Raw genomic sequence first — 23903 nt, 5'->3', positions numbered from 1 at the left:
GAAGATGCACTGAAGTTAGTATGCCAGTAAGGCTTACTGACTAATGGAGAGACTAAACTGGCCTACAAGAAAGACCAAATAAAAAAAAGAATGGAGGCATGGGAAGACAAAGCAGTAAATGGCTAGTACATTAAAAAAAAAGTGGGGAAAGCAGATAACAAGAAGACCTGGCAATGGCTAAGAGCAGGGAAGATGAAGAAAGAGGCCGAGGGACCAATTCTGGCTAGACAAGAGCAATCCCTAAGTACAAATGCATACAAAGCCAGAATTGAGAAGATAGCAACAGACAGTAAGTGCCATCTATGCAAAGAAGCTGAAGAAACAGTGGATCACCTGGTAAGCTGCTGCAAACAATGGTAGACTACAAACAATGGTAGACAATGGTAGACTACAAACAATGGTAGACAAACAAACAATGGTAGACTAACTACAAACAATGACATGACAAAGTAGCAACAAAGATGCATTGGAAGATCTGCAAGAAATATAATTTGCCTGCAAGCAAGAATTGGTGGGACCATGGAATAGAGAAAGTCATAGAAAATGAAGAAGTTAAATTGCTCTGGGACTTTAGAATTCAAACAGACAGGCACCTCTCAGATAACACCCTTGACTTGAAACTGAATTTTGGGCTTTTGAAATAGAGCTTCAGAAACTTTCATAGATTTTTCCTGCTTGAAATACTATCTGCCCAGAAACACAGCACTGTAATCAAAATGATAAAGAGAGAAAATGTTGATTAAAATCCAGTACTTAATCAGAATTTGAAAAAGGAAGCAATGTCTTAAGTGGAGACTGAAGAGACTGGTAGCCAGGCAGAACATTTTATTTAGAAGATGGATGGTGAAGATTTGGAGATCTGACATTGGTCAGAGTACTGTAATAAGGAAGGTTAGTAGAAAAAAAATCACTGTACAGACAAGAAAGAACAAACTTATAATGGATAAAGTTGTTGCCTTTAAGATGGTTTATCAGTACAAAAATGCAAACAAAGTACAATATGGAATGCAAAGCTAACTAAACCTAAGGAGAAGATTAATTAATATATTACTGGAAGAGAGTTGTAAGTGAGAAAATAATTAAGAAGTGTGGTTGAAATATGATGCAACAGAAAAGTGGTGAATACTTTCAAGAAACACAGCATTTCACAAAGTGGATGAAGACAACGCCCCATTGGGGATATTTTGCTGGTGGGGATGATGGTGGTGGGGAATGAAGGGCCTAGTACTAAATTGAAACTAACAATAACAACTTATTTACATTGGAAAAAGAAATTCATTAGGAAGCAGTTGGTCAGTTGCTTGAGAAGTAAGTAGATAAATTTTTAAGGTCTATCTTCAGTTTAGAAGATATTTGGCAGAAATAAACTGATATTTTCAAAATGGTTGTTGTATGAACTGTATAAAATGGATAAGACAAAGGAGAAGCTGTAGTATTTTTGCCATTGGGAAAACAAATAAATCTCTGAATTCTAATAGTGTCTATCTGAAAGTTCTTAAAGCATCCAAATGTGGAATAGCTGATCTTCTAATGAAAATACGTATAATATTGAAAATCACTTTCTGCACCAGAAAACTGGAATGTTTGGCTGGAGCGGATGAATTATACACCAGTTAGCTAAGTATCTGATTAAGGATAAATGGATAACATGACTTTTGTAAATTAGGTTTTATTTTTTAACAAGCAAGTAGGTCATCCTGATAAACTTTTACTTGTTTTGTCTTTGAGAAATTCTTTTTACAAACTCCTCTCACTGAAGATTCCTGCCTGAATGAATGTAGCAATCATGGGAGAACAAGAGAATTCCTCTATGGGTTAACATTACTTTAAAAAACTAGACACGGCAGATGGTAGGAATAATTGACAGAGGGAAAAGAAACTGTAAGGCTCCAGGTGATCTGTATTAGGAGGAACAATTATTGTTAAGGATTCACACATAATCTGATATAAGGGTTGTGAAGTGAAGCAGTTAAAACCACTAAATTGTTCAGAGTACTTAAGACAAAAGGCAGAAGAGTGAAGTTCATCTGCTCCAACCTGGAGAAAAGAAAATTAAAATGGCAAAGGCAGTTGTATGGAAAAATAACAGGATGCCTATTGTGATACTCTCCCCGCCCCTTCACTTACGTTCCATCAAATTACTGTCAAGGAAAGTATATGTAGTGAATAGCTCAATGAAAAAGTTATCCCATTACTGTATGCTATTAAATAAAAAAGGCAAAGTCTACGTTGGGGATCTGAGATCATAACGCCTTTATAAAGTTCTATAAAGGAGTCACATATCAATAATTGGAAATAATGACTCTCTGAAATTAGGACTGAGTACATTGTTGAACTAAGGGATTTATTACAGACCTAGAGGTCCAGGTTAGGAGATTGGTGGTGGTGTTTTTTTGGCAGGAATGGGACATTGCTGAATTTTACTTTGGGTTAACGTTTTTTCAGAAAAGAAATGAAAGATGATCTTGTTTGAAACAACTAAATATATTTTAGTATCTATAACAACTGTAAGCACGTATATTCAAGCAGATAATCTCTCTAAGAATGATTCTATTCTCTTAGAAATTGGGAAAAGTCCAGTTCTGGAGATCTCACTTAAAAAAAATGATAAGATTGAGTGCATCCAGAGATGGGCAACAAAAATAGTTCAAGGTCAAAGAGACAAAATATATAAGGACAGATTGGAGGAACTGATTATATATAGCCTGGAAGACATAAGGGAAAGGGGGGTCATGATTGAAACCTTTAAATATATTAAAGGAGTGAATAAGGTTCTAGAAGGCAGTATTTTCAATATTAAGCAAAAATCAGGAACATGGGGGCATAACCTCAAACTAACAGGGAGAAGTTCAAAAGTAATACTAGAAAGTATTACTTAACAAAGAGAGTAGTGGAAGCTTAGAATCCATTTTCAGCGGAGTTAGTGGGTCAATGATCAGTAGCTGAATTTAAGCATGCTTGGGATAAACACATCTCCATCATCTGACAAAAATTAAAAACCTATTTTTTTAAAAAAAAACCCTCAAAGGACAGAATGAAGACCACTAGGCCTTTTTTGCCGTTTTCTATGTTTCTATGTTTCAAAATGTCCAATATTATATCTTTTTTTTACACCTACTGTGAATACTCTTGGGCACCTGCCCTAAAGGAATAGTGTACAAGACATATCAAGATGTCAGTAGCAAACAAATCATGTTCCTTCTGTTATTTCTCTCAAAAATGGCACTATTAAGCTCTCAAGAAAGATTTTAGCCTTGTCCTGCAATTTTGTATCACTGTTGTGCCCTATTTCATGTTTTCCTACTTTGCCTGTTTAATAAGTCAGAAAAGGAAAATAAACATTGGGTGTCAGTGCACTTTCAAGATGGATAATTTGTTTTTCACAATCATTTCCAACCATGTTTGAAATTATTTGACAAAAATGATACTGCATACATTAAGGAGTGAGATTTCTCTTCTTCTCCTTTCCGTCCCTTTTTGTAGAGATTAGACAAATGAATCACGCAAAAAAGCATTTCCTGTGATGCTGCTAATTGATGGTACACTATAAAATTGTAAAATTGTAAAATGTGCAAACCGTTTCACCCTCCCTGTGCTTAGCAGCAATGGGCCACAATTAGCAAAGCTTTGAAATCCAGAATTTAAAATACCATTCTTTTGACTGCTGTTCATGACATTAATTAGCTGTGTTAATTAGTTGTTTTGGTACTTGAACAGAATAATCCAACTTTGTGTTTTGGAAAGCCAAAATTATTAGGCATTTGACAAGAGAATGGAGTTAGTTTTCTTCGCTATTTTCAAAGGCATCCCTCTTCCTATGTCTCTGGGCACTGCTGTGGTTTGTTGATGACAGTATTCTTTCTAAACTCACCTCTGCATCATCTGCATAGGAATGGCCTGTGCCTGTGTTTCAGTCTGCTCTCCAGCAGAGATCTGAGAAACACGGTTGTCTCCAGATTGCTATAAACAGAAGGCAGCCATGCCAATATCATTTGCATTGTTTGTGTTGGGCTTAGAGCATGAAAGATGTACCTGAACCAGAAAGCTTCTGTTACAGCTGCACAGCAGGCCCATCAAAACTGAGATGAACTCTTCTGAAGTCACAGAAGTTTCCATCTCATCAGAACATGGTAAATTCTTAGTTTTACCAATGAGTACATGGCTTTATAGTAGAGATAATCAATCTGATATCCTCCCGTTGCTGCAGATGATAATGTTTACAGTCTGTGCCATTGACTGTCTGGGTCTGGGTTGAGAAAAGCCAAAGTGCAAAATATAAGGAGGAGGTCTTTATAAGTCCTGATTATAGGAGGTGTTGGGCCCTACCAGATAAATAATAGACCTCTGTGATTGTAAACAATTATTAGACAACTGTCAGGCCCACACCCAAAGTTGTCACAGTGAAATCCAATCAAGTCCAATTCTTTATTTGCTTATATCTAGTAGGCAGAATGTTGCCAGACTAAAGCTGTAGATATACCCTGGAGATTCTAGGACAGGGGTCTTGAAACTTGGCCCTTTTATGACTTGTGGACTTCAACTCCCAGAATTCCTCAGCCAAGCACGCTGGCTGAGGAATTCTGGGAGTTGAAGTCGACAAGTCATAAAAGGGCCAAGTTTGAAGACCCCTGTTCTAGGATATGGTGACCCTGAACCTTTTCTTCCCTCTCACATCCAGTTCAAGACTTGGAAGTCTCTTGTCTTGGGCTTCTCTCTTGAATATGCTGCCTCCTCTCTGAGAAACTGTGATGCTTTTGCCTAGATCTCCTCCCCCCCCCATACACATATACCACTCCTCCAGATGCACATTCCATCACAACAATGGGAAAAAAATGAATGTTTTCATCTCATGCTGTACAGTGGTTCCCATTATCAATATTGGTTGTGATAGGTGGCTGCTCTGTAGCTCATAATTCTTCATTATTATTATTTTTCCATGAAATGAAGCTGTTGCTATGAAACAGAGCTGTAAGGCCCCATCCCTAATAGCATCTTAACACAATAGTAGCTGAACTTCTGTAATGGGGTTTCTCAATCTTGAAAACTTGCTGACTTGGGAATTCTGCGAGTTGAAGTCCACACATCTTAAAGTTGCCTAATTTGAGAAAATTTCTTTAATAAGCACAAAGAAAGGTTGACTTAAGTCCAGGATGAGGAGATGGATGAGTAAAAGTTTCACTTATTAGAAACTGACTTCACAAACGCTCTGCAGAACCATAGCATTGTAAACAGAACACACAGCTTTAAATAAATTGCTGTAGAACTGTGGGGGGAGGGGGAGGAGACTCAACTCCCAAAACCGCACATTTGCATAGTATTGAAATTGATCCAAATTTAGAATAGAATAGAGTTAGAAGGAGTTCTTCTAGTTCAGCCCCCTGCTGAAACAGGGGAACCTATGTCATTTCAGATAAGTGACTGTCTAGTCTGTGGGTGTCAAACTCGATGATCCAAATTTAGAATAGAATAGAGCTAGAAGGAGTTCTTCTAGTTCAGCCCCCTGCTGAAACAGGGGAACCTATGTCATTTCAGATAAGTGACTGTCTAGTCTGTGGGTGTCAAACTCGATCGTGTCATGTGATGTATTGTGACACATCACAACTTTTTTGCCTTTGTGGAGCCAGGATGGGCGTGGCCTGTGTGTGACACATCCGGTCTGTGGGCCGCCAGTTTGACACCCCTGGTCTAGTCTCTTCTTAAAAACCTCCATTGATGGAACACCAACGATTTCTGAAGGCAAGCTGTTCCACTGGTTAATTGTCCTCACTTTAGGAAGTTTGTCCTTAACTGATGCAAAGATGTTACATGCAAATCTCCCATATTGTCCAAGTACCCATGATGTCCCTTGAAAGTATTGCAAATATTTCTGAAGATAAGCTTCTGATTAATTTGTTGAGCTTCTGATTTCATGACACTTTTGAACTCATTTTATATAGTCAGAGATTGAATCAAAGGATGGGACAAAGTGAACATGTGCCAACTATTTATGACAGTATTGAAAACTTGTCTCACCTTTGTTTTATGTAAAAAAAGGTATTTTCTTCTCAGTTTGCATCTCTCGGCTGACTTGTCATCGATATTGCTTTCTGCTAGGGTGATTACTAGTGATTATGGAAACCTGAGAATATTGAATAGAAATGGTGGCATGTGTATTAAAAAGCATGAGAAATAAAAATAGAATCAAAGTCAGATACAAGTTAAGCTCATTCTACCATGGGTACTGCCCATTGAGGCTGAAAGTTCTGTAGTTTTCCAGATCATATGAAATTTGTTGCGTGCCTGAGTATGTTATTTGCACATGACTGCACAATTGCTTCCATATGCATTTAAGCTTCACAAGTCTTTTTTTGTTGACTTCATTTCATTGGCATTTATTTCTTATCAACGCTGCTAGAGGTTCAGCAAGAGGTTGATTAACTTTATGCTATTGGTTCAACAAGCCTCTCAGAGTCATTTGATAATGAGATGGGTGGCATATACATTTACATTGGGTGATGGGTGATGGGTGATGGGTGGCATATACATTTAATGAGATGGGTGGCATATACATAAATAACACAGACACACACTCCAATTTTTGACAACTACCATCAATTATAAAGTAAGAGAATGAACTGGGAAACTTTTCTAGTTAATGCTCAATTAAATCTGACTCCTACATGTTTGAATATGCTTGGAGTTTCTAGAATGTGTGCGTTCCTAAATTTAGATACACTACAAAAGGCTTTTACCCAGAGAGTTGTTTTATCATTCACATGGCAGACAGAGCAAAAATTCTGAATTTAATACTAATAAAATAAGAATGAAACACTGACCTTTCCTTTAAAGTTTCCAGATTCAGGAAATATTCCCCCCAGAATCAGCAAATATTTATGTTTTTTTCACTGTGTGCACCATGTGGACAATTAAAACATTTTTTTTAGTCACATTCTCCTGGATACTTTGGGAATCTTATTGGGTGTTCTCTTGTATAAGTGGTCTACAAATACTATAAGATATAGCTAAATTAAAGCTTTTTATATATGTGCAATAATTGTAAAGGAAGAAAAATTATTCATTCATTATAAAAATCATTCATTTTTTAAATCTTCCTTTCTTTTATAAGTTTTATGAGCAACAGGGAAGATATTTACAGAAGTACATTTACATTGGCTAAGGTACATTGATCCAGGAATAAATAAGTTAACTTAATGAAATTTATATCTGAATAACCATGTATAGGATTACACAATTTCTTTCCCTGACTTACAGTGATCTCTTTGATTTTTTTATTTATAGAAAAATACTTTTCTGTCAGAGTTTGGAGCTTTTTGCCTGTAAACCTTACTGCCAACTATCTGTCAGTGAACATAATTTAGCAAAACTGGCATGCTGTCTGCCATTGGAGGGAACTGATAGTTTCTCTGCCATTTTTCTAAAGCTTCCCATCCTCCAAGCACATTTTCTTTCATTGTGTGGGAGGACTGATTGCCAGCTAACTAAGTAAATAGATAGTGAAAATATCACTTAAATTACTTGATGTTACAGGTGACCTGAAGGATCTGTGAAAATAGCATCAATTAAGCAATGCCTAAATGTGTAGGCGTATGTGGTTTCAGAGATGTTTTTGAATGCTTTGGGACATAGAAGCACCTCTCATTCAATGTTACATGAGAGGCACTTCATTTAAAGGGTCAAAGTGAATCTGCAGTGTAATCATTTGGCAAGTGAGAACACTGATCTGAAAAAGCTAAGGAGTGTGCTACAGCAACAAGCCATATTGACAATGAAATCTGGGTTGTTGCTGTAGTTGAACTAGGCTGCTAATGGACATGATTTAGCTAAGAAATGAAGCTGTTTTGGACAACTTTCGGCATTTCTTTTTAGCCAGTGAATCATGTACTTGACTTGTTCTGATAAAGCACCACATTTTTACATATTGTTCATGTAGAGTAGGGTAATTTCAGGAATATTTTTACTGCAAGAATATTAGTAAACTGATATTATTAATACTAGCCTTTCCTTTACCAGTAGATCATTTGAGTTTTGGAAGTGGGATAATTGCAGTTTCTTTCTTGCAAGTCAAGCTGTGTGTGGCAACCATAGACTTTCAAAAAGGCCCTAGAAAGTAAACAATAGCAAACCACTTCTGCAGTCCTGCCAAAAAAACCTTCAGGGACTTGATCACAGAAGTCAGGACTGATGTGAAGGCACCAAGAAAAAAAAAAGGTAAAAGTGATTGCCTCACCACTCGGTGTCACAACAAGCCAGGCTTACGTTATGATTGATCAATTAATTGATTCATTCATTCAGTTCAATTAATTTATATACACCAACATTTAGATTGTTTATGAACAATCTGAGAAGCATGCCCACAGAGGCTGAATTAAAAATTAAAAATCTACCTAGAAGAAAAATACTGGATAGAAAAATCACTTCAAAATGAAAAGATGCTTAGGAAAATGACTCAGGCAATCAGAATTACCTGTTGGCTAGCATGGAGCTATGCTAGCTTATGGATAGATCTGTGCGCCTCCAAGAGTTCCCTCAACCCAATCTATCTACTGCAGGGGTCTTCAAGCTTGGCCCTTTTATGACTTGTGGACTTCAAATCCCAGAATTCCTCAGCCAGGCATGCTGGCTGAAGAATTCTGGGAATTGAAGTCCACAAGTCATAAAAGGGCCAAGTTTAAAGACCCCTGATCTACTGTCTAAAATAGAGGTTTATTAACTAATTGGTTGACTTGTGCAGCTGAAGATCCTGTGGGCTGGTTGAAAGTTCTGTTGGCCCAGAAACTGTATCTCACCAAACTTTTAGTGACAGGCTTATTAAAAGTTTTTTAAAATGCAAATGTACAAAGCTATATTAAGCCATTCCTATCTACCTACTCATTGATAACTCCCAAATAACTTCAAAAGTGAAAAAGGATTTATAGAAATGATATTCTTGCATATTCAGCAATATTTGTCCTTCTGAACATTTAATAATCGCCTCCCCATTGTACTAAAATACACATGCACTGCTTTTCTATTCTCTGTATGGAAATAAATCTTGGTTCATTAATTTGACATAAAATTAGCTATTTCACATTATAGTTCTTTAAGAACTCTTGAAAGAATAACATTCCAGACTGCAAAAATTGCCATTATTTAATCTGTCAATAAGGCCTAGTATTTCATCTTCTGCTGCTATTGTTTTCCTCAGCCTAATTCAGGCATGGCTGTCCATTATATGTTCTCCATAATGAAATGGGGGAACCAGACACACACCCCATACCTCTGCTCAACACTTCTTTAATTCATTTTTCTTCCAGCTGCTCCTATAGCAGATGTCATGTATTTTATTCAAACAATGGATTTCTCCTGGTCTTAATATTTTTACTATTATTCTCAATTAATTAGTGCATGATTATTATTCCTAATTGTTCTGTTCCTTTTTTTTGCCAAAATTTGTGACCTTTTATTTTGGAAAACCTTTCATTTTCTTTAATATTTGTCTACTGCATGTGTAGGACTATTTTTGCTTTAAATCTTCCATTCTTAACTTTACTAATGTCTTCTTAGGATTGGTAGTATCTCTCTACCAGTATACATTTTTATGTGCAGTTTCTCTTACAAAATATATATCCATAAAAGGAATTAATCATTAAGTGAAGTGACCCAGTGTCTCATTGGCTTCAGGTTGAAATTATTCTAATTTTTGCATACTTGAGTGCAATCCACTCCTTATTTTCCAATGTCATCACCAAAATATTAAGTTGCCATAATAAACTACTTGCTTTTTTTTTTTAAAAAAAGTGCTGCTCTGGCAGTAAGTTGATTATCACAACTTTTGAGATTCAGCTGTCTTTCAGGTTCACTTTTCTTTTCTCATTTTTTTAAAGATAAGAAAATCAAATTTTGGATTCAGTAATAATCCTGCTCCAATTTTACATAGGTAGAAACTTGCTCCAAGCACCAGTGAACAGTTGACTGCTCCCCATAAACATAACACAATTTAGTGCAATTTTCCACAGTTGACATATGTTGATCAATATAAGACTTAGAATTTAAAAAGCATGCAATTTCAATTAAACTGAATTACTGAGGAGTATAGTCATGACTATACCCAGAAAAAGGTGTTGTAGCAAATGAAACAGCTAACCCCCTCTCTTCTCATGCTGTACTGCAGCTGGTCTGTGAATTAAAAAAAATAGGCTTTAGCTTTCAAATTTCATCAACACTTAATTCTTAAGCAAACCATGTCATTAAGGTAAATTGTTTCTCTTCCATCCTACCATTCCCTCAGGGAGATAGTAGTATTTTTTAAAAAAAAGCCATAAAGAAGGGATGTTTACTTACAAAAGTAACCAAATATACTATCCATTAGATGATGCATTACTAAAACCAATTTTGCATCTCACAACTAATGCCTAATGCCTGTGAGTTCACACATACATTGACATCCTTAGGGAACAGCTGTGTTTATCACTTGATATAGAAATCTACTATGTATTGCAGACTGTAGATTTATGGGCATAAATTCACACATTCGGTTGATAGTTCTTTCTATGTCCCAGGAAAAAAATCTTTATTACCATGTTTTTCCCCCACTTCATGTCAGCTTTTTGACTCCTAGAAACTGCCTGGGCAAGTTTCCTGCAGTTTTCTAAGCAAGGTTGTTTGAAAGTGACTTGTCATTGCCTTCTGATGGGGGATGGGTTGGGTTTTTATTGTCATTTTTAATATATGTATTTACTGTTTTTAGTTGGACATATGTTTAATTTTCTTTTAACTTTTGTATTTTTGTATTTTTTATATATCTGCCCTGTTCACCGCCCTGAGTGCTTCGGGAGAAGGGCGGTATATAAATAAAATAATAATAATAATAATAATAATAATAATAATAATAATAATAATAATAATAATAATAATAATAATAATAATTATTATTCCTAGGGCCATGAAAGAGTAACTGACCAAAGTAACCCAGCTGGCTTTGTGCCTAAGGTAGGACTAGAACTCACAATCTCCCAGTTTCTAGCCTTAACCACTACACCAAACTCTCAGTTAGCTCAGTGGAAGTGTAGCAGTGGTATGCATACTTACTTGTGTGATGTGAGATAAACCATCTATGATCAGTTATTCTAAAATGATGGCAAGCTCTCCCAAGCTTACATAGGATTAATGAAGAAATAACAATACCAATAGTACTTAGAGTTAAATACCGCCTCATAGTGCTTTATGGCTCTTTGTAAGTGATTTACAGAGTTAGCATATTGCCCCCCAATAATGTAGGTTCTCATTTTACCAATCTTGGAAGGTTGAGTCAACTCTGAGTTGGTCAGGATCTAACCACTGGCTGTGGGCTGAGTTAGCCTGCAATACTGCATTCTAACCACTGTGCCACCATGGCTTCAATACATTAGGATAATAAAGAAGAATGGGGGAAAGAAAAAAGAAGCTTCCATATCTCCTTACATACTTAATATATTACAGTTTTTCCTGTTGTTGCTGTTTATCAGGTGAAGAAATATTAATGACAAGAGCTAAGGGTGATTGCGGGAAAGATAAAACTGGCATTTTTTCTGCAGTTCAGTTTTTAGCAAGACAGGCTCAAGTTCTAGATCTAAACATGGAATAATTCACCTTAATATCTTAATATCATAGATATGTAGGTATATAGATATATAGATATGAAAGAGAGAGCGCTATCTGGCTTTCACCATCTACTTTTATATATCAAATTCATATAACACCATAATAAAACTCCCATATAAGAAGAGGGTACAGTAATTCCAAAAATGCTAATGTCTATATTAATAAGAGCATGCAACAGTTAAATAATTTAATACAATTGAAAATGGAATGATGAACAATAAATATAAAGAATAAGCATAGGTAACATAATCCAAATACAGGCTGTCAATACCATCCCAAAAACGTCTATCTTCATCAACATCTGGAAAAGTATCAAGCAGAGGCTAAATTAGCTTCTTGTGGGAAGTTATTGCACAGAATAGGTGCTATTGCAAAAAAGAAACACCTTTGGGCCCCAATTTATCTTACTTCATGAAACCAACAGGAAAAGCACCAGCTGCTTCTCAAAAATGAATGTATAGAACAAATTTTGAGTTAGGAAAGCTACATCCTATGTTCCTGCTTTCAGTTACACAAATCAAATAGATTTCAGTCTCTTAATCAAAACCCACTATTTCAAACACTACGGTATATTGAACTAGTTCTAAGTCCATTTAGATTCTGGTTATAGCTGTACTCATGTACTGAACACAAATAAAATAAAGTAATTACATTCTTAAATATGGGCAATGCTCAAATAAAGTATGCTAATAATTTTATTTCATGCAAAATAAAAAATAATAAACACAATAAAGAAACAGTACAAAATTCCACTCCATTTTAACTTAATCTAGCATGGTTTCCAACCCAACCTGTGAATAATAAGTTAGTGTCAGCAGAATTTAATATGATCAACCATTTTTTTCCTTGTTTAGATTAGTGTTGATACCTCATTAATATGCTTGTATCCATTGGCAAGCTCATAAGAAGTCCTATACACAAATAAACATCAAGCTGAATTGGGTGAGCATTTACTTAGCTTATTTCTGGTTGGTTCTGCTCTTTTTTTTCTTTTTTCTTTTTTTTTACTGTAGTGGCAGATATTGTAAATTCAAGGAACCATGCCTATGCAATTATCTTCTATCACAGGAGTTGCAATCTGCATCATTAGCTAGGCATTAATGTTGGCAGAAGAACAAGACAAAAGAGGCAATGTTTAATATAAATGCCAGCAAATGTCAGCATGCTTTAGGATGCATTTTAACTCTCTTTGTTTCTTTATTATCTCTGTATTCAGATGTATTGAATACAGTTAATAAAGCGGAAACACAGATAGGGAATTGGGTTATTATATAGAACATGTTGTCTTGTTTTCATGACATATTTAACTGTGTAGCAGTTAAATTTATGACAGGAAAAACTAGATCCAGCCACCTAAACCTAACTGGATTAGTTTTCGTACTAAGCCTCTCCAAAGCTAGTAATTTAAACAAATTCCCCTCTTAACAGCCATGTTGCCAAAATAACTGGTAAAGAAGTTTATATAAATTTTACACAGAAAATCCTAGAAAGGCCCCACAAAAATAGGGTACTCTAGGAATTCCATCTTTATGTTATTTTTGGCTTTCACTGCCTCAGTGAATGCACTGGGACGTGGAAGGAAATCTAGTTAGTAGAAAGATAAGAGTCAAACCTGTCCATGGTGCTGACTCTAGTTTTGCCACCATAAGTGTTTTTTTTTCCCCAGTCAGCAACAACCAAATTAAAGTAAAATGCTGGGTGGGAACGCAAAAATTGGCATTTCAGTCTGTTCTCACAATATAATAAACCAAGAAAATTATACCAAGAAATGATTAACATGTCATACATCAGTACCTCAAGCTCTAAAAACTCTCACCTCAAATGTCTGAGGTTGAACTGCAACAAAATAAGTCCTGTCATAATAAATATAAACCTCCTTGTAACATAAGAAATTATATAGTACACTATTTCCATTTACAAAAGACTTTAAATGTACTGAAAGAACGAGGAAGTCAAGGATATTGACTTCTGGAGTAGCAAGGGCTGAATGAAGATGGCTTTATTTTTTGCGGAGCCAACTATGGCAGAACAAGCTACTGGAACATCATTTTTGCCCAAACATCAAAGCAATTTGGAGCCTTCAAACAGATACTGGATTACCTGTTTCATTTCTTTATTTCTTTTTTTTTAATTTTTTATTGGTTTTCTAATATTACAATTACATATTTGAAAAGCAACGTGGCGTTTGGATTACAATAATTCAATTACATACAAATATCATTAGTACAGATCTCAAACTAATACGGTACCATATCAGCTGGGGGAGGGGGAGGAAAGACTTCAGCTGGTGCAGAATGCATTGCATCTCCCTTCATAAATTGGTTCGGGAGAAATGTGTCTGTCTAGTTTTTAGTTTTTAGGAAACACAGCAACATGGTCAGTGGAGAAGATGCTGAATAAAGTTAAGAATGGAGAACCCCTCTAATATATTTATTAATGATGCACCAATGCTCCAGAACAAGGATTCTACTTGCTTTCTATTCAGATTTATTTTTGAAAGAGCAGAAATGGAGATGACATATATAATCATTGGTGTTTAATATTGTACTTCTGTTTAAAAATGGATATATCTGCTTGAAAGCACAGAAAACAGCCACCAGAACAACTAAATAATAATATAATCCATCATCTACCTGAGCATAGCGTATGAGCATCACCTTCTCAGTTAGGGAAAAATTTTAATGAGACAAAGGAAGGCAATTCATAGCGAACTCAACTGCAAATGTGAGTCAAAAGAGGTGGGAAAAAAGGGAGAGAAAGATTGATTCTTATCTTGACTGAGAAGTGCATTTGAAATTGATAGATGGGCTGTAAATATACAAAATCGAGGACAAGAGCTGAAAAGGAGACAGCCCAGTGATTGAAGAGTGATTGTGATTGAAGCAGCCTGTTTCCTAGCCAAGGTGACTGGTTGTGCTGGGGCTGAAGCAAAAGTGGAAAAGGAGAGTAAATACAAGGGGGCTTCATTTTATATCAATACCTGCCTGGACTGAATCTTTAGCCTTCATAAGCAATATGCAGGACCTAGCAGGATTCTCCTCGCAGATCAAATTCATGGTGTGCTTTCTAAATGAGAGAGCAGAAAGCAAGAGAAGGACACAAGTAGAGTCGTCATTCTTTGTTGAAATTATCAAAGTGTCCCAAGTTGCTGAACAAGCCAGCTGTGTGATTGGCAGCTAATACCTGTCGATGAAATGCAACCCATGCTGGTAATAACTAATAGCAACCAACCTCTATTATTTTTCATTTTACCTCAGCAGATATTTAACAAGAGGATAAATCTATGGAAATGGCATAGATCTAAGATTTTGTAGCATCTGAGGAAGGAAAATCTTTCCTCCCTACAAAAGCGTACACACCTCTTCAGTTCTCTGAAAATACTATTCTCTCCATGTAGTTGATAATATTTTTAACTTTGTATTACTCTTTCTTAAAAAAATTAAGACCACAGAACTCCAATTACAATATGTATAGTTGGTATCTTGATGAATGACAAGCATTCAATGTGAGTCAACAATGTGATGCCACTGCAAAAAAGAAAATACAATCTAATGCTACATCAGCAGATGTTTAATATCAAGATTAAGAGAAATAATTCTTCCTCTCTATTTTTATTGGTCATATTGCACTTAGAATATTGTGTCCAGTTCTGGGCACTGCATTTTAGAAAAGATATTGAGAAAACAGAGTATGTCCAGAGAAGTAAAACCAAAATACTGTATCTTATGAGGAAGTGTTGGGAAGATTTAACCTGGAGAAGAAAAGCTGTCTTCAGGCATCTGAAGGATTGCTATAAACAAGATGAAAGAATTGTTTAGAGTTGTTCCAGAAATCTAGACAAAAAACAAGAATGAACAAACTGTCTTAAGAGGTGATAGACTCTACTTCACTGGAGGTTTTCTTTAAATAGTAAGAAAAAGAACCCTTGCTTTCCATGATTCAAGAAACAGTACCACTGAACATATTTATTATAAAGAGCCCATGAAATATGTTTGCATTTCCTGTGGCCAGTGAAGACTCCTATTTTCTAGCTGCAAATCATCTTAGTGACTTGGAATGCTCATTAGATAAGTTGGTAGCTTTGCCCTCATTTTGCCAGGCTTTCTGCCCATCCACTCACAGTCTCAAATGTGTTTAAGTATGTCTGACTATAAAATGGAAAATTGGATCACTTGTCTTATTTGCAATGACCATAATTTCAATTAGTTAGAGCACTGCAAACTCACTGTCTCCATTCTGGATTTTGTTCTTCTTTCCTGTTCTGGCCCAAAATGCTACTTTAGTTCAGCTTGCATATACTTTTTTCTGTCTCCTTGATTGCTTTCTGCACTTTCTCTATTTGCCCATATTGGATTGCTTTGCTGCAAAGAGTATTTATTGCTAGCTGGCACACATAAATGCTCAGACATACATTCAATTACCTTTGAGCAATTTCCATTTACTTTCTATCTTTTGCTTTTCTCCTGTTCAATTTAACCTCAACTGCTCAATGAAATGCCTTTGACTTACATTACTGTTTTAAAACTCTTATAATTAAGGACTTGTACTAAATTCTGGTCAAAGGGATTCAAATGCTATCTTGTTTAAACATCCTCTCCTGGGATTATAAATTTACTCAAAAGCGGAGACAAAAGGATGGTGCAGTTTTTGTAGACATCCTTTGCCTTTTGATTTCATATTCAAATAAAGGTGACATTTCTTGACCATTCCCATTGCAAAGTGTTCACAAACATTGGGCCATGTGCATAACAATTCCACTGCAGACTACATCTCTTTGAGGAAGAATAAGTTCTTTGGCCAAAAATAGATTTTGCAACCCATTAAACAGTTCCTCTTTCTATGCAGATTACAGAAATAATAAAGCAGAAGGGTAACATGAATGTTGCAAAAAGACAAGGATGGGGATTTTGTTTTTGTTTAACAACTAATTCCAAACTTCTTTTTTAAAATAAAAGTAGTTACCCCCTGTCCTCTTGCCCTTTATTTATAACAACTGAATGGGCACAGCTTAATAATAATAATAATAATAATAATAATAATAATAATAATAATAATAATAATAATAATAATAATAATAATAATAATAATAATAATAATAATAATAAATAAATAATAATAATAATAAGTGCTTTTTTGTAAAAGAAAAAGGTGCCGGAACTCACACATGTCATACAACCCGCCTTGCCTACCCTACAAGGTTCCATCCAAAAATGGTGCCGGAACTCCGTTCTGAGTGTTCTATGAGAAAAAAAGCAATAATAATAATAATAATAATAATAATAATAATAATAATAATAATAATAATAATAATAATAATAATAATAATAATAATAATAATAATAATAATAATAATAATAATAATAATTTGGAAGGGACCTTGGAGGTCATCTAGTCCAACCCCCTGCTCAGGCAGGAAACCCTATACCATTTCAGGCAAATGGCTGTCCAGTCTCTTCTTAAAAACCTCCAGTGTTGGAGCATTCACCACCTCTGGAGGCAGGTTGCTTCAGTCTCTTGAGTTATTTTATGCTCTCTGAAAAAAACTGAAATCTTTTAAAAAATAGTGCTTGTTTTAATTGAAAATGTTCAATCAATATACACTCCTCTATAGCTGAAATAGCCCATTATGTAGTAAATAATCTGAAGGGAAGCTTCCTGAAGGAAAGGAAAGGAAAGGAAAGGAAAGGAAAGGAAAGGAAAGGAAAGGAAAGGAAAGGAAAGGAAAGGAAAGGAAAGGAAAGGAAAGGAAAGGAAAGGAAAGGAAAGGAGAAAATCTGTTGTCATGTACTAGTCTTAGACTTTAAATCAGCAGCCACCAAACCTTTGGGCACCAGGGGACCAGTTCTGTGGAGAAAGGTTTTTCCGTGGATTGGAAGGGTCATGGTTTTGCATGTTGCCTGCATCCCGCAGATGGGGCTTCACTTATTTGCGCAGCCTGGTTGCTGGCATGCCATGGACTAGTGCCAGTCCATGGACCGGGAGTTGGGGACCCCTGCTTTAAACCTCTGTGGGATGCACTGAACTTGCAACATGATGGAATGTAACTATTACTAAGGGACTGACAGCCAGATACCAGATATCAAATGCTCTGCAAAGCTGAAACAATATTCACATAACTCCCGGTGGGGAAAAGTATTTGGCTTTTGGAATAGTAGTAGCACTTAGACTTATATACTGCTTCGCAGTACTTTACAGCCTTCTCTAAATGGTTTACAGAGTCAGTATATTGTCCCCAACAATCTGGGTCCTCATTTTATTGATCTCAGAAGGATGGAAATCTGAGTCAACCTTGAGCCGGTGAGAATCAAACTGCTGAAATGCAGGCAGCTGGCAGTCAGCAGAAGTAGCTTGCAGTACTGCATTCTAACTACTGTACCACCACAGGGTTTATTTAAGAAAAGTTTCCAGAGCTCCAGAGAGAGAAGAGAAAGACTTTTCTTTTACATGTCAACAAACACACAGAGAGACATGGGAGAAGAATCTTTATTATGATAAACTCCTTAATTCCTGAAGGGACTTTCCAACAGATTTGTTGAATGGAACAGCTGTGCTCTATGTTTACTCTCTTCTCCCTGTTCTTCCTCTCTCTTCATAATTTAGCTGCTTGCATGAAACAGAGAACTCAAGGCTCTGTCTAATAGTAAGCTCAGCCCACTAGTCATAGTTCTTAATCCTCTCAGGAGACAGACTTGGAGGAATTCCAGCCAATAGCATTTCAAGATGGCGGAAGTGCTGTCCTTTAGAAAAGACATAAAATTAAGGGTCAATCCATTTGAGAGAAATCCCCATAGGACCTATAAAATATTGAACATAGCTGTTAACTGGATTTGCCCTTGTCAAACCTTTATTACTGTAGACACCTCACTTGCTGTGACATAGAAATGACATGACGGATCTTAAGAAAATGAGAATGTGGATTGAAAAGAGTATAATTATTTCCAGTAACTGTGATTACTTTGTAAAACAGAGATGGGAGGTGAGTAGGATGGAAAGTCAACCCATAGCCTTGAAAGCAGAATGACCTAGATTCTAATAGGCAAAATGAATGGAACAATGGATCATAATGCCACTGGCCTCTGTCACAGTGACATTATTAAATGATCAGTGAGCTATTAAAGCTACAATGCTTAGTGTGTCCACTAAAGATTTGCTATGCCAACAGCTTCCAAATTGAGGGGTTTTTCTTTACTGCCAGAAGAAGGCTCTCTTTGTGGTTCTTGAAGCTGCAGTTATGAGGAATAGTCAGAAATAGATTAATATCATATTCAACCAACAACTATGTAACAAAATGTGGATTCCCCAAAGTGTTTCACTAGGGTGTATTACAGAAATAGAAAGAATAAATCATAAGAAATTAAAACTATTAGGACAATTTGGATTTTAAAGAAAGATCAAGATTATATGTACCCTTGCTTGAGATGGATAAAAATGGGCATTTGATAGCTTTACAGGGATGGGTTTGGGTTCTATCCCACTCTGTAACTGAGAAAGAAGTTCACTGTTGTAGAAGAATTTGTGGTTATTGCTTTTCTAACTATTTATTTTTATTTAGGAAAGATAGTAGTACAACATTAAGCTAATAGTTACCACGAGAGTTATAATGATACTAAGAATTAAAGTGCTCTGTGAACAAGTGTAAGGAAGAAAACAATTTTAGGGAACACTAGCAAATAAGCCATGGGGGAGCTACCATTTTTTATTTGTATTGTCATTTGAGCCTGTGTAACCTTAATTGTGAACCTGTTTTAGTTCACAATTAAGCCTAGTAACAGTTGAAAACCATAGATTCTGTATCAAAAACCAGACTAAAGATTTAAATGGAAGGAAATAGAAGAGGATGACCAACAGCAAGGTGGAATGACCAGTTACAGTGGCAATAGCTACCATGTTGGAAGACTTGAAGGACCAGGTTAGGCACAGATTGTCATGGAGAAAGTCTGTCTCTGAGGGTGCTAAGAGTTGAAAATGGATTGATATCAAATAATCAAGTATTTAATGTTCTTCAGTAAACATACAAAATTTGGGAGCTGTGTAAATTACTATACAATAGTAATATTACTACATAATAATATGTAAAAATACTATTTACCATCGCCATATGAAAAGAAATAAACTGACATACAATTTTTTTGAAGCTGGATTAATCTTGGAAAGTGTCAAACATACACAGAGGGGGAAAAAAAACAGCAATGGGTGAAGCAAACTGCATGATGCCAAAAGGGCAAAACTGTGGTGACTTCATTACACAAACACCATACCTATGTAACTGGGTCTCAACATTTGGCAGAAATTCATAAGTACTTCTGCTGATTATGTATTTCTGATCAAACACATGGTGCCGTTTGCACTACTTTCCCTCAGGTGGGTATCCTGAGAAAAAAGGAAGCGACGTAAGCAAGAATAGCCAGCTGATGCCTGAGGGATGACAGCCCTGTAACTCAGCCAGTGCTGGAGGGTCACATGTCACTCATCCAGAGAAAGGGCTCAGATAAGGAAAGAAAAAATGAATGTGGAACTACAAGTAATTATTAGTAAATTAGCAAAAGCTGTTTCTAGTTTTTGGTAACAAGCACATCATTATGGCAAAGTAAATGTTGCTAGTCCCCAAAGAGGTTTCCTCCAAAGTTATTGGACTTCAGCTCCCATCATTTCTAGGGTCTGAGGCATGTGGCTGGGCCTTATAGGAGATTGAGCCCAGCAGTTAGGGGGGAAAAATGCAATAACCTTTTATCAGGAGTTCACAGTTTTGTTATTTGGAGTCTGTGCAGGTGAAAAATCCAGCCAATAAGATGATCTATAGACATGGGATGATTTCCTTGCATGCAGGAAAAAAGCATAAGGAGAAGTTGGATGAGAAATGAGATAAGAAACCTGAAACTGAATCAAGGAAAATCCAAATGCCATGCAGAAATTAAATAGCTCTTACATACCACAATCAAAGAGTTGAAATTTGATGCACCTCTCTGTGCAAGGAAAAGGTCTTGTTTTCTTTAGTTGTAGGGTTATTTTTTTCTTACTAAATCCTTCACTCAAGCCACTTATTTATCCACTTATGTCTTTTCTCCCATATGAGGAAAAACAAACAGGATGAATCAGTTTTCATGAGAAAATGATCTGCATTTGAACACTGGACGCAAATTGCAATTTAATAAAAATGTTATTATAGAAACAAAAACAATATTATAGGATCACTTGAGTATATATTGCATAGAAAGACAGGATATAAATGCTAGAAATAAATAAATAAAATTCCAGAACAGCTGCAATTACATTGTTATAAAAAGACTTGTTTATTCCATTTAGGTCTAAGTGACTGACAATGCCCAATAAAATTATGCTTAAAATGAGAAATAAATGTTTGTGCTGTATCTGGAAATACAAGATAGCTTTCCACTTCAATATGCAGAAATAGTGGCTGTGGAAACTGAATGCCAACATCAGAGACAAGTTTCAGAAAATAATGTAGTTGTAGAAATCCAACAAAAATAACTGATACACCTAATTAAAAAACCCTAGTATATTGGATTATCCAATTAAGGCAGATATAGATTATTATTTTTAATGCAGATCTTTCAAAATGACATGATAAGGAGAGAGGAGCATTAATTATTACTATTTTGGGGGAGACAAATTTTGCTGAACATCGTCTTTCTGGGAAACTCCATAATGTAAACATTTCATCTTAAATTTGTTTTGTTATCCCTGTAGTAATAAATGAACAATAATGAAAAATTTATTTAGAACTTAGTATCATTATACATGATGTCTGGGAACTCTGAAATGTTATATTTCTAATTATGGAAAGTGTGTCAGATAATTACTGGTATTAATTTTGTATGACTCACAAACAGATTTTAGAACTGGTAAAATGTATTTTTATTCAGAAAGAGGTGTACGCAAAATTGTAAATAATTCTTATATTTTCTAGACTGCAGAACAATCAATACTGTATTCTGCTTCATTAAAAAAAACACCTTTTCATTTGCCTAATGGTTTCACCGTCTTTCTAATTAACAGCGGTTCTGATATTTGTTCGTTCCTTCATTTAGTTGTGTGTGCTAAATTACAGAATACAGGATGTAGTCTTAGAATATTTCACAATGAATTTATGGCAAATTTAATGGATTTGGGACCATAGAAAAACTGCTTCCTAAAAAGCTAATCCTTTGAATGTTTGTGCCTTTAAATGCTGGTATAAGTGATGCATCATTAGGTAGCAAAACTATTTTCTGCCACACAAAAACAGGGCAATCTTAAACTACTTCTTGAAGGTTAACAGCAGCATATGTAAGACCAATAAATCCCTGTAAGTCAGGATTCCCCGACTCCCAGGCTGTGGCCCAGTACCATTTGGAACCAGGCCGCACTCGCCTGTTGCTTGCCCGGAGCCATCCCCTCTCCCCCCACAGCTGCCATCCTCACTGCCAGTCCATAAAACCAGAAAGGATGGGGACTGTTGCTGTAGGACATTGAAGCAGAAAGACCCACATCATAAAAATGAGTACAAATTAGATGGGAGTCTTCTGTTCAGATTAACAACAGTCTATCTCTATGAATAAAAATAATTGCCATAGTTCTTATATAGCATCTGATAATTAGTACATTCATCTCTGAAGATTTCACCTTTGCTGCATTATTAATCTACAAACACTTTATGTTCCATATCACAGTGACTGATTTCAATAGTGACTTTGGATTTTGAAAATAATTTAAAAAGAATTATTCTTAACTGAACTCTGACAGATATGAAATTAGGACGGAATGTGGCCCGAACGTTTTTGGATTATTACAGGCTAAATGCCATTACAGAGAGACCTTTAGTACCGGTTTCAAGTACATGGTAAGTTTTAAAAAGTGATTTGCTTTTAATTTTCAACCATTTTTATTATTAAACTTGATTACAAATTTACAATAGTGTGCCTTGCCAGGGTAGCTAAGATCTACAGAGTTCTCCAGGTTCTACAGACCCTTATTCCACTAGTTTTCTTGCATCTGAAATAAAAGAAAAGGGAATAAGCACATGTCTTTTTTTTTCAGATGAATTTTGTAAAAGTCATTCCAAAAGTGGGGTGAGAGCTTATTCAGAGAGAAAATGTTTCCTTAGTTAATTAAATTTTAGAAATATTTTGACCTTGTTGGGTTTTTTTTTAGAATCAACATTTTTCTTGTCCTAAATAAGTCTCCAGAAAGAACAGTTAAGTTTCTCAGATACTCACATGCCTGATTCCCTGACTCTATCATTTGTTTTCTATGAATTTCCATGTTAATTGTTATTTTGGAAAATACAGTTGAGGATTATGGTTGTGACCCGAGAACCAGGTTTGTTGAATAAAAATAAAATCTTTAAGAAATCTGATATCAAGCAATTTTATGGATCTGCCTTTTCATATTAAAAATGTAGTACTGGCTGAAGCTTCAGGGTTGCATATGTCATCAGATTATTTACAGGGAGATGTCATAAAGTTGAAGGAGAAACCTTTATATTTGCTCAATCAATAGGCACAATAAGCCTGTCTCATAATCAATTAGTTTGCCTTCAGAAATTTTAAGTGCTTCATCACTGGAGTTTTTTTTAGAAAAGACTGGACAACCAATCTATTCTGATTGAATTAGTTTGTACATTTTTTTCTGGTTTCTCTCTTTCTCTGTCTCTGTGTGTGTGTGTGTGTGCGCGCGCGCGCGTGCACGCAAGGTGCACACCTCTGAGTTAGTGTTGACTCCTCCTGATTGCCTGGCAAGTCTCAGGAGTGATTGTCCATTTTTGTCAGCCATTATCTCCTTCTCAGGGCTGAGAAGGTCCAAGGTCACCCATTTGATTCTGTGCCAAAATCAGAATTAGAACTCCCACTCTCCCTATTCCTAGCCTGGCACCTTAATCAGTACCCCAAACTGGCTCTCTGGTTTCAAGCTACCATTTATCTTTTATAGGAATTGTATTCAGACTGTGCATATTTTGTACTTCTCAGCAGGTGTAAGATAAGGTAAAGGTAAAGGTTCCCCCGCACATGTGTGCTAGTCGTTTCCGACTCTAGGGGCCGGTGCTCATCTCCGTTTCATAGCCGAAGAGCCAGCGCTTGTCCGAGGACATCTCCGTGGTCATGTGGCCGGCATGACTAGACGCCAAAGGCGCACGGAACGCTGTTACCTTCCCACCGTAGTGGTCCCTATTTTTCTACTTGCATTTTTACATGCTTTCGAACTGCTAGGTGGGCAGAAGCTGGGACGAGTAACAGGCGCTCACTCTGCTACGCGGCACTCGGGATTCGACCCGCCAAACTGCCGAC

The 23903-nt window shown here is 36.1% G+C and overlaps 1 protein-coding gene across 1 annotated transcript in view; it reads left to right on the top strand.

The window, feature by feature from the left end:
* The window catches only part of BEND5 (BEN domain containing 5), a gene marked incomplete at its 5' end in the record, with an annotated part of 887332 nt that overhangs the window by 854996 nt on the left and 8433 nt on the right, over nt 1-23903 (top strand). The window contains one exon of the mRNA XM_081323189.1: nt 22363-22459. Coding sequence (XP_081179315.1) covers nt 22363-22459 — 97 coding nt within the window. The remainder of the gene's footprint in view (nt 1-22362; nt 22460-23903) is intronic.

This window comes from Vipera berus, assembly GCF_964194415.1.
Source record: "Vipera berus genome assembly, chromosome: 3".
NCBI lineage: Eukaryota > Metazoa > Chordata > Lepidosauria > Squamata > Viperidae > Vipera > Vipera berus.
Note: the sequence above shows the minus strand (reverse complement) of the source record. Positions and strands in the feature narration are given on the sequence as shown.